The sequence below is a fragment of the Salvelinus namaycush genome, chromosome 4, assembly GCF_016432855.1.
Source record: "Salvelinus namaycush isolate Seneca chromosome 4, SaNama_1.0, whole genome shotgun sequence".
NCBI classification, from domain to species: Eukaryota; Metazoa; Chordata; class Actinopteri; order Salmoniformes; family Salmonidae; genus Salvelinus; species Salvelinus namaycush.
Window position 1 is genome coordinate 25,622,494 of NC_052310.1, and position 12,819 is coordinate 25,635,312.

General features: G+C 41.2%; 1 protein-coding gene across 1 annotated transcript in view; it reads right to left on the minus strand.

Annotated features, from left to right (window-relative positions):
- The window catches only part of LOC120046377 (speckle-type POZ protein-like), a 42,455-nt gene that overhangs the window by 4,036 nt on the left and 25,600 nt on the right, over positions 1–12,819 (minus strand). Inside the window, exons 2-9 of the mRNA XM_038991560.1 lie at positions 7,564–7,757; positions 7,325–7,446; positions 6,923–7,074; positions 5,853–5,980; positions 4,798–4,975; positions 4,622–4,677; positions 3,643–3,765; positions 21–163 (exon numbers count right to left, since the gene is read on the minus strand). Coding sequence (XP_038847488.1) covers positions 21–163; positions 3,643–3,765; positions 4,622–4,677; positions 4,798–4,975; positions 5,853–5,980; positions 6,923–7,074; positions 7,325–7,446; positions 7,564–7,641 — 980 coding nt within the window. The 5' untranslated portion in view covers positions 7,642–7,757. The remainder of the gene's footprint in view (positions 1–20; positions 164–3,642; positions 3,766–4,621; positions 4,678–4,797; positions 4,976–5,852; positions 5,981–6,922; positions 7,075–7,324; positions 7,447–7,563; positions 7,758–12,819) is intronic.

A 12,819-nucleotide genomic window follows, 5' to 3' on the forward strand; every position in this document is an offset into this window, starting at 1 on the left:
ACACACAGTAGTTAACTCACTAGTTGATGAAGTCCACAGCCTGTGTTTTGAGCTGGTCGGCACTGTGCAGGTCTGCCAGGATGAGGATCTCTGCAGCGTTCTCCACAGACAGACTGGTGCACAGCGCATCCTCACACATCACCTTCAGCCTCTCAAGAGCATACTGAGACGCACAGAGAGACAGACAGAGACACAGATGGATGAGGTGGGTTAGGGAGAGAAGGAACATGAAAACGAGGACAAACAAAACACTAAGGAAAAATGTATCTTCTATGAAAATTGTTCTTCTAAGTGGCAGGCAATGTGCTCAGGTGGAGGCATAGGGTTTTTACAGACACAATCTTTCCATTAGAACCTTTCACGGGTATTGTACAGGGCTCGACAACCCTCCAGAGCAGTTCATCATCCGTGTCAGAGACCCGCCTGGGCTTGTAACACTTTGTTTTGTAATAATGCAATTTTCAATCTAGGCTAAATAATTGATAGGAAAAAAAGACGAATTCCTGAAGCCATTAGTTCGTTAAGTAGATTCTTTATCACACTCGCGCCGCACACATAACCTAGTTTGAGCGGAATAATCCGTCAGGTAGCCAGAGAGTGCAGCTCTTAACTGGTTGTCGCGTGGAGCAGCTCACAAAATTCAAAAAGTTTGGTCTGAAGTCTTGGGTGAGTCTTTACGATGCGCAATTCAGTCATCATTCTCCATTTGAATGAACATTTCTTAAGGCTTTCCCAACAAATCTTCCCAATTAAATGTTTACTGCAAAGTAGGCCTACCTGGCAGAATGATACTACTACCAATCTTGGGGTATTGGTTTTGCAAACTCTGCCGTCACATGTAGCCTACACTTTTAGTGCATTGGCGTACAGTACAAAAACACAGTACAGAAATACAGCTAGCCAAACAATGGTCTCTTGCTAGGTGCACAATTGAATTTAAGGACAACTACACCTCCTAAATGTTTATTTTTTATTGTTCCATGAATTTAGCAAAATATACGATTTTATAGTGCCCTACAACAATAGACTGCTGACTGTTCAAAATCGCTAACAATAACACCCTTTTTACCCTCCAAACAATCTATGTTAATATGATATTGACAAGTTAAATTGTAACTATTTGTGTATGGAGGGTAGGTCATTATAGGCTATAGGCTACTTACTCAGCCAGAAAACTAAAGATAAAATGTAAATTATGCTTCGAGTTGGCACTGGCCCAGTATACTGGCAAATTTACCTGAATGTCAAACCCTGTTTCAAGAGTAGATTCAGCCCAATTGCGTAATTTTATATAAATGGGGTACACTGTACATTTCACGTCTTTATAAACATCAGGTTTGAAACATATCCTTCAATGTATTAGTGTTATTGAGGGGGAAGAAGAAGGGGGAGGCATTTCAAGGACATTGTTGGAAGGAATATTTTGAAAACGGTGAGAAACTGCCCGATTCATACGCAACCAGAAGAAAACCGGAGGGACTATCAGAATTTGTACAATAAGAAACAGTTGAATTCATTTTCTGTGTGTCTTCATGAAAACGACCGTGAACTTGTCCCCAGAATTTTTTTTTGTTTGTTTTCCATTGTGAAACGTTGCTACAGTGGGCTCTACCGAAGACCACTCTAATTTTTTTACATGACACCACAATTTGCATACCGCCCCAACAGATCCACTGACGAAGTAAACGCCATCGCACTGCTCTCCCACCTGGACAAGAGGATTACCTATGTAAGAATGCTGTTCGCCAATTACTACAGCTCAGCCTTCAACACCATAGTGCCCTCCAAGCTCATCACTAAGCTCAGGGCCCTGGGTCTGAAGCCCTTCCTGTGCAACTGGGTCCTGGACTTCCTGATGGGCCAACCCCAAGTGGTGAAGGTAAACAACAACACCGGGGTGTGTGCTCAGTCCCCTCCTACACGCCCTGTTCACCCATGACTGCGTGGCCATGCACATCAACTCAAGTTTGTTGATGACAACAGTGGTAGGCCTGATTACTAACAACAAGACAGCCTACGGGAAGGAGGCGAGTGCCTTGGCGGAGTGGTGCCAGGAAAATAACCTCTCCGTCGTCAATGTCAACAATACGAAGGAGCTGATTGTTGACTAAAGGAGACCGAGAGAGCATGCCCTCATCCACATCAACAGGGCTGCAGTGGATGGTCAAAAGCAGAGGTTGGGACAGAAGGAACAGAAGACCGGAAAATAACTAAATCAGAAACGAAAGTGATATCTATACTGTTCCCTATCTGAGCATGAGAACCGGTTAATGTTCTTTCACATTCCGGGCATTTTTTTTCAGTTCCACAAAACACAAAACAAGGCTCCTATAACAAAGCCCTCACTCGGTCACTCAGAAAGGTATTCCAGTGTCTGCCTGTCAGTTGAAAATCTTTGTGTGCATGTGTAGGCAACGTGGATTATCTTTTTCAATGCTAGTTAAGGATACTATAGTTTTCACATTTCACATTGAATTTATTAACTATAAAAAGGCAAGACGTGTTTTTAATTTGGGTTCTGCTCTGCACACACACAAGCTTGTTAGCTCTAGTCCAACTCTCGGAAGTTCAAAGATATTCAAAAAGTATATCTTCCCCCATAGAAGCCGCTCCTCCGTAAGTATAATTCTGTGGGCCTAATTAAGATAATGTATGTCATAAGATCTCCAGCGCTTCAAACCAAACCTCCTACTCCTCCACCTTCTCTCGCAACCCGTAGAATTCCAGTTGCAACTCACGCCCTACACTTGGTTGTCCATCACGCATGTAAACAACTATAGCCTAGGCAGCCGATAGCACCCACGCCTAGGCTAACACAACTATAGTTTGCCTGCTCCATAGCAAGCTGCTCTATCCCCGGTGAAGTAATTTAATGTTGAGCCAAAAAAGGAACAGAAAGGAACTATACAAACCGGTACTTTTTGTTGTTGTTCGAACCAGTTCAGAAATGCATTTTGTAGGTTGGAAGAATGGAATGAAACGAAAAAAAATAACCCAACACCCTGCAATTCTATCCATTTTGCTATGGGGGTTTGTAGTGTATTTATATGCTGTATTCTTCACATAGCTCATTCTAATATTTCTACTACTGTAAATTGCATTTTAGTTACACTGTTTACACACACACACATCACATATTGAATTATATTCTGAATTCTTGAGTTTACTGTATCTACTGCTGTACATTTAATTCCTAGTACATCTTGTGTAAATGCATCTGGTGTAGATTGCATTTGGATTACTGTTAGTGCTATTTGAGTTGTTGTTCTTTCTTTTGTTGTTTTATTTAGTTGATTATTTGTGTACCTGTCTTGACATTTTACTGCATTGATAGGTGCTAGTAATATAATCATTTTGCTGCACACGCTATAACATCTGCTAAACTGTGTACGTGACCAATAAACTTTGATGCTTCATTGTCGCTACGGGGTGAAGTTTCCCCTAGGTACAGATCTAGGATCAGCTGCACATTTAGTTTTTGCCCTAGCAATACACAGTGGATTCAAATAATAAAAGCTTAATAATGAGTTGATTATTTGAATCCGCTGTGTAGTGCTAGGGCAAAAACAAAAAAACGTGCGCCCCTTAGGATCCCCCAGGACCAAGAATGGGAACACTGGTCAAGGGTCAACTTCACCCTACCTTGTCAGCGGCTGCTAGAAGGTCGTCAGCCATCTTGTCCAAGTTGGGGGCCTTGTCTGTGTAGATGAAACACATCATCTCCTTGAAGACCTCTGGCTCCACGTCGTTGATCTCCACTCGGTTCTAGAGAGGTGGAGAGAGCAGGTGAGAGAAAAACGGTGAGGCAGAGAAAGGGGGAAGGAGAAAGCCAGAGAGATTCGATACATGTAAATTGCACATTTTTAGAAGTTTAATATTGATCCACGTGAGAGGAAGCCGAAGTGGAATAACGTACAACATGTGCATGATACATGTTTTTGTGGGGAACTTTGAGAGCTGCCCTTTCAATTACAAAATAGGAAATACAACTAAAACATCAAAGAGAAAATAGATTTCGGCGTCTTCCCCCTCATCGCTGTTCATTGACCATTGTGTGTCTGAAATTGTAAGGTGGACCATTTCTTTCGGTTTCAAAAAAGTTCAATTTGGAAAAAAACTGAAAAAAACCTTGCTCCATGACTGAAAAATGGCCTTGTTTTCTGAAAAGGATTTCAGAATGGTTGAGGCATCTCACACAATTTAATTTCTTATTGTTGCAAGCACACAAAGGATAAGAAACGCAATTCCTGGGATCGGGCTGCTTTGAGATGATTTTATTTTAGAAACCCTATTGTTGGGTTTCGTCAAACAGCCTTGTGCAATAGAATGGTCTACGAAACACCTTTCACTATGAACTGACAGTAAGTCGCTGCAGATACTATAAGTATCTGCATTCTGTTAAATTATGCCATTACACCAGCAGATTGGGAATAAAATAGTGAAACAACCATTTTTTACAGAAATGTTTTAAGCCAAGAACAAAAAACATGACTTTGAAGTCAATATTATAAAAGAGGATGATTTACCTGGCTAAATAAAGCCAGGTATATATTTTTAGACGTACAAACATGTTAAGAGGATCCAAGTGAAGGAAGATTGAGGAAAGGGGCCCCTGACTCACCTTTTTGCTCTCCTCCATCTCATGCTCAAACATGGCACTGAAGACAGGCGAGCGTGCTGAGGAAAATACAAATATTTATTTAGATTAAAAGATTAGATCATGCCACTGGGCCTCAATAGAAATTGGAGGCGTCTGCATTTTATGAATGTGTGTGTGTGTGTGTGTTCTGTCTGTACCTGCTAATATGGCTTTGTGGGCCTGGAACTCCTGCCCGGCCACACACAGGGAGCAGTCGGTGAAGCGCGAGTTCTCCCACAGCCCGCCCAGCTCATCAGCCAGTCTGCAGTCAGGCACCTTCACCATGTTCATGGTGTTCTGACCCGAGATGTTCACAGAGTCCTGCACCACACTCACCTTGAGAAAACAGAGGCCGCGTTTAGACAGGCAGACCAATTCTAATCTTTTTTCCGCTATTTGGTCTTTTGATATCAGACCTGAAGACCAATTTGTGAAAAAAAAACAGAATTTGCCTGCCTGCCTGTCTAAACACAGCCAGAGAGTAAGCCCACCAAACCAACCTGGTCACAATTATCAACAATGTGAAGCCACTAAAGCTGCTCTGTCTAAATACATACTGCCTGAAGCATAAATCAGCAAGTCCACAGATGATGAGAAGCGATAGTCCGGAGTCCCATTGTGACATATCTGACACCACCATCTGTGGGGGACGCACAGCCCGAACATGCACCTCCCCACAATTCCCAACAGACATGGCTCCGGTAAGAGTCCTGTTAACAGCTGGAAAAATAGCTTGAGCTGCACTGAGAAATCTAAAAGTATGAAAGCCAAAAGGTCCAATATTCTAGAATAGTTTTGGACTATGATAGACGCTTTGCCCAACGATCAAACGGATCCCATCAAAAAGAGACATTTATATTAACTAAGCCTTCCAATGTGCTCCAATGAAACAAAGACAACCACATCAACCCCCAAAAACAACTAAATCATTTAAAACAATGACAACCGCAGCAGCCCACCCAACCTCAGAGACATGAATAGCTGAGATACAGGGGGAATGTAAACCAGGCCACCTGAAATGAACACAAAGGACAGTCTGTACACTCTTAAATTTTCCCCATCTTCTTGTTTAAAGGAACATTTCACTACAAAATCAAAGTTTGTCAGATGTTTTCAGACCTGAAAAATAGCCTAATGTCTAAAGATGATTAATTGATTTGACAGGAAAATTTCCCCTTTTAAGCCTGTCTCATTTAGTGGAATGGGGTCTTACCTCACAAAACAAGGTGAGCTTGTCGTCAGGCAGAAGACCGTTGGCCTCGTCCAACAGGAAGTCTCGGCGGATGAACTTCTTAAAGCCCCAGTCCTTCCCCTGGACAAACCGATATGCTCTCTGGCTTTCTGCAGAGGCAAGGAGAGAGGAAACGTTTGTGAGAAACACTTCTATTTATACATAGACTCATGTGTTGAACTAGAGTAAGGGTTTTCAACAGGCAGGCGGCCGATGAGCCAAATCTGGCCGGTGAGCTGATTTGACCCGCTAAAGGTTGTCTTGATAATACTTCAACAATTTGCAAATCTACTTTAGTTTATTTCATGATGTACACATTTGCAGCTAAACGCTGAATTGCAATGCAGACAAGAGAGACCAATGACAAAAATGTTCAAGCATACTATTCTATAGGGGTTTGCCAATCTGGCCATACTAGTATTTGTAATCGTATCGTATACTCGTAATAGGAAAAACGTAAGTGCTTCAAAATGGTTCTTGGCAATAGCCTAGACCTACCTAATAATCTCCTTGCATGTTTATAGACCACAAAAAGCTCCAGGAACAGCGGAGGTGTGTGTGTTCTCAGAACTTGCAGCAGGCATGTTTGCTGTCACTCAGCATGGTTTCATATTTTTTTCCTACATCCTCACTCACTTATTTTTTATCATATAAACAGCTGGCAGCAACAATCTAAATGACCGGAGCAAAACGTGAGAGGAGAACTGACTGAAGAAACTGTCATGCAATGAGGAGCTGAAGAGCGTTACAGCTGCGCTCTATCCAATCGTAGCAGCAGCATCAACATACAGCCCACCCATTTCTTTTTTAGACAGCTGAACGATCCAATTGAGTCATTAAGAGCATGCAGCATCTCTGACTTGAGAAAGATGCGTGCTGGCAGCTGAAAATGACTTTTTTACGATCACAAAAAGACTTGTATCACAATTGTATCTGGAAAATGTCCCATATATGTTACGACACTTGTTTTATCCGAGTACTCGGCACACCCATCCTATTCTTTACATTTCTCAAAGCTCTCCATCAGAGTGGCTACTGCTAACCCCACTCACCCATGGCTTTGGTCTCTTCTCCCTTGGCGTTGAGGATGGAGAACTTGAACTTGGCACGCACCTCAGCCTTGGGACAGCTAACCAGGAGCAAGTAGAGGGAAAGGTAGTCTTTGCTCTCCTCATCCAGCCCTTTAGGGTTCACCCGCAGACACCTGTTAGAATTATGAGCGAGGAAACAGTCAATATTCAACAGTTAAACACAGCACTCTCATCAAAGAGGTTAGCTACCATTGACACAAGAGTTGGGCTGTTAGCAGCAAAATTTGCACTGGTGCCATTGCTAACTCTCCAACCAACAACATCTGGTGATAATGCCTTAGTCATTGTGTCGAATTTTGATGGTCTTTCATAACAAATACAACATCTTGAAACATGTAAAGAAAAATATTTTCCACCACGCACCATTTGAGCTTGTCATTGGCGCCTGAGGAGAAGGTGGAGCTCTTAATGACCTCGCCCATCTCCTCGCGACAGAAGCTGAAGTTGTTGATGGTCCACATGTAGGAGAATTTTACCACTTTGATCTGTGGGGGGGAACACCGCCAGAGATGGGAGGCAATATAATGAAGAGATGCGTGCTCTGACCTCCTGAGAAAATAATTATTCTAATCCCCAACCCCACACTTACACCCATCCCTTACCTGAGTGTAGCACCAGCTCTCCGCCACAGGCCCGCTGGACATTTCCGCAGGGGGAGGGGGACTCGGGACTCTTGACATCGCCAGGGTGGCAGCAGGTCGTGGCGGAGTGTGGGAGAATCTGTTCTTTCAGAGGTCCAGAATCACTCCAGAGTCTAAGATGTGTCGACAAACCTCAGGCGGTAACAATTTGTGCCCTGAAAAGACAGGGGACAGGTCTGAGCAGGACTTTCAAACGAACATGTTCCAACTCCTGACAGCCTTATGTAAATAGAAAATTATCCATTTCATGTTTCTTTTTTAATTCCTGAATTATATAGACCACTTTCCCATCTAGCCCAGGCTAGCGCTCCCAAGTCAGCAGTCTGAAAAATATGCAATTGATTGACCTCACCAGAAGCCTAACCACCATGCAACATCCTCCATACAACGCCCAACAAGGATAGATGCTGCCCATATCTCATTAGTCTAGACCAGGGTTTTCCAAACACGTTTTAGTTTTTGCCCAAACACTACACAGATGATTTTAATAAATCAACTAATCATCAAGACTTAATCATTTGAATTAACTGTGTAATGTTAAAAAAAAAAAAAACGTGCACCCCTTGGGGTCCCGAAGACAAGAGTTTGGGAAACGCTGGTCTAGACTCATGTAAACTCAATATCATTTCAATTAATTCTCCCTAACTCTGTATGAGGCAGTGCTGCACGCCTAGAGATTGCCAATGAGGGCCATGATTCAGGCTGGATAAATTGTCCATGACCCTTTGGGGACAGCGGACGATTGATGCCCATGGCCGGGCCACTCCAGGATCAATAACCTCCACAATGGCAATTAAGTCTCAAAATGAACTGTAAATAAACCAGGGAGAGCTACTCCTGTGTGGAATTCGCTGCCGACAGATTGTAGACCTCTCAAGCGCTAGCGAGCCACACAAACAGTTTGTTAGCCTACTGCTCATAGGATGAGAAATTATGGACAATTAGCCTTGCGAACAAACTGACCGTGTTTTCTAAGCAGTCTGACAGTATACACTACATGCCCAAAAGTATGTGGACACCTGCTTGTCGAACATCTCATTCCAAAATCATGGGCATTAATAAGGAGTTGGTCCCCCATTTGCTGCTATAACAGCCTTCACTCTTCTGGGAAGGCTTTACATTAGATGTTGGAACCTTGCTGCGGGGACTTGCTTCCATTCAGCTACAAGAGCATTACATGCTGACCACACAGGTAGCGTTGCATGAGCGAGCGTTGCAAAATATATGTACACATACATGTTATTCAATCATTGCACCCACACTGCTCACGAGCGTCTGCGTTGCCAGGTGCTAAAATTGCCAGGTGCTAAAGTGGATTCTATTTGTGGACGCGCTGCAAGTCCTGTCTCTCCAATCTCCTCATTGGCTTTTAGAAGTATATACCCACGTGGCATCTCCTCATTGGTTACACCTACGTGGGTGCTTGAAAGATGAACTGAGGTCAGTTATGGTAATACACCTTATGAAAGTTTGTTGCCAATTGCCATATAAAGTCCAAAAAAGAAAAAGCCTGGAAGGAGGAGAGATGACTAGAAACGATGCGGTTGACTGTTGTGTGTGGATTAATTGTCCGAGTAGTGGACCTTGTGCATTTCAGGGAAAATAAGTCAATGTATATATCCCAGGACAAATTAGCTAGCAACAGCAAGCTAGCTATCTAAATTCAAGGTAGTTATGTGTCCATGGTATCGCAACAGGACAAGTAAACCAAATATCTTGTTTGTATTTTCCTAGGATTCAAAGCCTATGTCAAAGAATTGTCATGGAGCACGTGTGCGACTAAGTTGAAAGATGTTGGCGCACCAAGAAATTTAGGAACAGAATAAAACATATTTGCGATATTAAAGCAAGAATCGTACATTTTTCTAGGTGCACTAGTGCTCCCAAATAAAATTCCAGGTCGCAGAGCAAAATATTTAAGCGCATATGCGAGTAAAATAGTCACATTGTACAGCAGTGTAGAGCATTTTTCCCCAAAAAATGTTGCCGTCTAAAGAGCACAAACTTGAATGTTGTGCAAATTCTGTGCAACTTCCGGCGTGCGTTTACTGTGAACACAGAGGCTGTACCAGCTTTAAATGTACTGTTTTAACAGTGACCAATTAGGCTACTGTGGCTATTTGATCATAATGTAGGCCTACCAGATGTTGAAATTTAGAAAATGTTCAGAACCGACACTGAATCGCAGGAGCTAACTTCTAGCTATGTAGAAGATGGACGGAAAAACACCCAGTGCTGTTTACCTGAGATTCCATCATCACACAGTCCTTCTCGTATGTGTCCGCTATGACTTCCTTTGTGTCGGAAAGAAAGGCTGAACAGTATTGGTTGTAGCCAAATTGACACTCAAATAATGGCTGACCAATGGAGAAGCATCATCCACACCTCCCACTAAAGCCCGCCCACAGCTGTTGGGTCAAAAGTGCACACGAAGAACGAGTGTTTCAATTTTTTTTTAAAGCAACAACAAAAAAGCACTGCAAGCAAAGGGGGCAGCCTAGCCAAAATGGAGCGTGGTTAATAGCGAAATTAAATTGGAGTTTTGTTTTCATTTTTGGGGAATAAAATGCATAAAGTTAATTGCTCTATTACAAAATATTTGATTGCAAATTATTATTATTTTTACTTTGAAGCATCGTTTTTTTGCTTTCAGAACAATTATTTTTGATTGAAAAGAAAAGTTTTGCTCTTGACAAAAAGACACAAATGTACCTCCATAGAACATAGTCCTAGAGAGAGAATTAGCAAACTCACACATGCACACCCCCGTAAAAGCACCCGTCAATCAAAGCCATCCGCGTACAGTCCCTTCAGAAAGTATTCAGATCCCTTGACATTTTCCAGGTAGGTTACAGCCTTATTCTAAAATGTATTACATTGTTTTATACTCTAAATCTACACACAATACCCCATAATGACAAAGCAAAAACAGGTTTTTAGAAAAAGTTTAATTTATTTAAAAAATTACTTAAATATCCCAAGCATTCAGACACTTTAACTTCTCTAGGGTAGGGGGCAGCATTCGAAATTTTGGATGAAATGCATGCCCAAATTAAACTGCCTGCTTCTTGGGCCCAGAAGATATGATATGCATATAACTGGTAGATTTGGATAGAAAACTCTAAACTTTCCAAAACTGTTAAAATAGTGTCTGAGTATAACAGAACTGATTTGGCAGGCGAAAACCTGAGAAAAATCCATTCAGGAAGTAGTTGTTTTTTTGGTTTTGTAGCTTTCTATTCAATGCCATTACAGTATCCATTGACTTAGGACTCAAATTGCAGTTTCTATGCCTTCCACTAGATGTCAACAGTCTTTAGAAATTGTTTCAGGCTTGTATTCTGAATAATGAGGAAGTAAGAGCAGTCTGAACGAGTGGACCCTAAAGTGTCACAGAGCTTTTTCATGCGCGAGACCGAGAAAGTGCGTTTCTTGTTTACCTTTTAAATTGACGACGTTATTGTCCGGTTGAAATATTATCGATTTAGGCTAAAAACAACCTGAGGATTGAATATAAACATCGTTGACATGTTTCTATGAACTTTACGGATACAATTTGGATTTTTTTGTCTGCCTGTTTTGACTGCGTTTGAGCCTGTGGATTACTGAGAAAAACGAAAGAGGTTTTTGGATATAAAGAGACTTTATCGAAAAAAAGGAACATTTATTGAGTAAATGAATGTCTGCTGAGTGCAACCATATGAAGATCATCAAAGGGATTCATTTTATCTCTATTTCTGACTTGTGTAACTGTTCCACTTGGCTGGTTACTGTTTGTAATGATTTGTCTAGTGGGCTATGTTCTCAAATAATTGTAAGTTATCCTCTAACGCCTCACAAACCCGGATCCGGGATCCCCCCCATCAAAAAAGCTGACTAGCATAGCCTAGCCTAAAGCCACAGGGATATCATATAATAAAATGTTCATGAAATCACAAGTCCAAGACACCAAATGAAAGATACACATCTTGTGAATCCAGCCATCATTTCTGATTTTTAAAATGTTTTACAGGGAAGACACAATATGTAAATCTATTAGCTAACCACGTTAGCAAAAGACATCACTTTTTTACTCCACCATTTTTTTACTCCACCATTTTCTTACTGCATCAGTAGCTATCACAAATTCGACCAAATAAAGATATAAATAGCCACTAACCAAGAAACAACTTCATCAGATGAGTCTGATAACATATTTATTGTATAGCATATGTTTTGTTAGAAAAATGTGCATATTTCAGGTATAAATCATAGTTTACCATTGCAGCCACCATCACAACTCTCACCAAAGCGACTAGAATAACTACAGAGACCATCGTGTATTACCTAATTACTCATCATAAAACATTTCTTAAAAATACACAGCGTACAGCAGATGAAAGACACAGATCTTGTGAATCCAGCCAATATTTCAGATTTTCTAAGTGTTTTACAGCGAAAACACAATATAGCGTTATATTAGCTTACCACAATAGCAAACATCACAACAGCATTGATTCAAGGCAAAAATAGCGATAACGTATAAACCACCAAAATATATAAATTTTTTCACTAACCTTCTCAGAATTCTTCAGATGACAGTCCTATAACATCATATTACACAATGCATATAGAGTTTGTTCGAAAATGTGCATATTTAGCGGCACAAATCGTGGTTATACAATGTGATTAGTGGCCAAAACTTCAAGCAATCTGTCCGGCGCCATCTTGGAGAGGCACCTATTCTAATCAAAAACTATTCATAAACTTGACTAAAAAATACAAGTTGGACAGCAAATGAAAGACAAATTAGTTCTTAATGCAATCGCTGTGTTACATTTTTAAAATTAACGTTACTTCAAGCATACAGCGTGCGCTAAAGCGAGACCGCACCGAAATTCATGGCGGAATTATTATTTGACATTTGTCAACATAAATACGAATTAACAACATAAAGATTGCTTACTATTTGCCGAGCTTCCATCAGAATCTTGGGCACGGTGTCCTTTCTCCAGAACAATCGTCTTTTGGTTGAAAGATGTCCTCTTCTCATGTGGAAAAAGCAGCTAACGATAGCCACCCACTGGAGAGGTGTCCAACTCGTGAAAGCGCATCACAAAGAAATCCAGGAAAATCGCAATAAACTGCTATAAGTCGGTTTAAATTAACTACCTTATGATGTCTTTAACAACTATAACGAATAAAAACATGACCGGATATACAGAACTGCTAAAACGA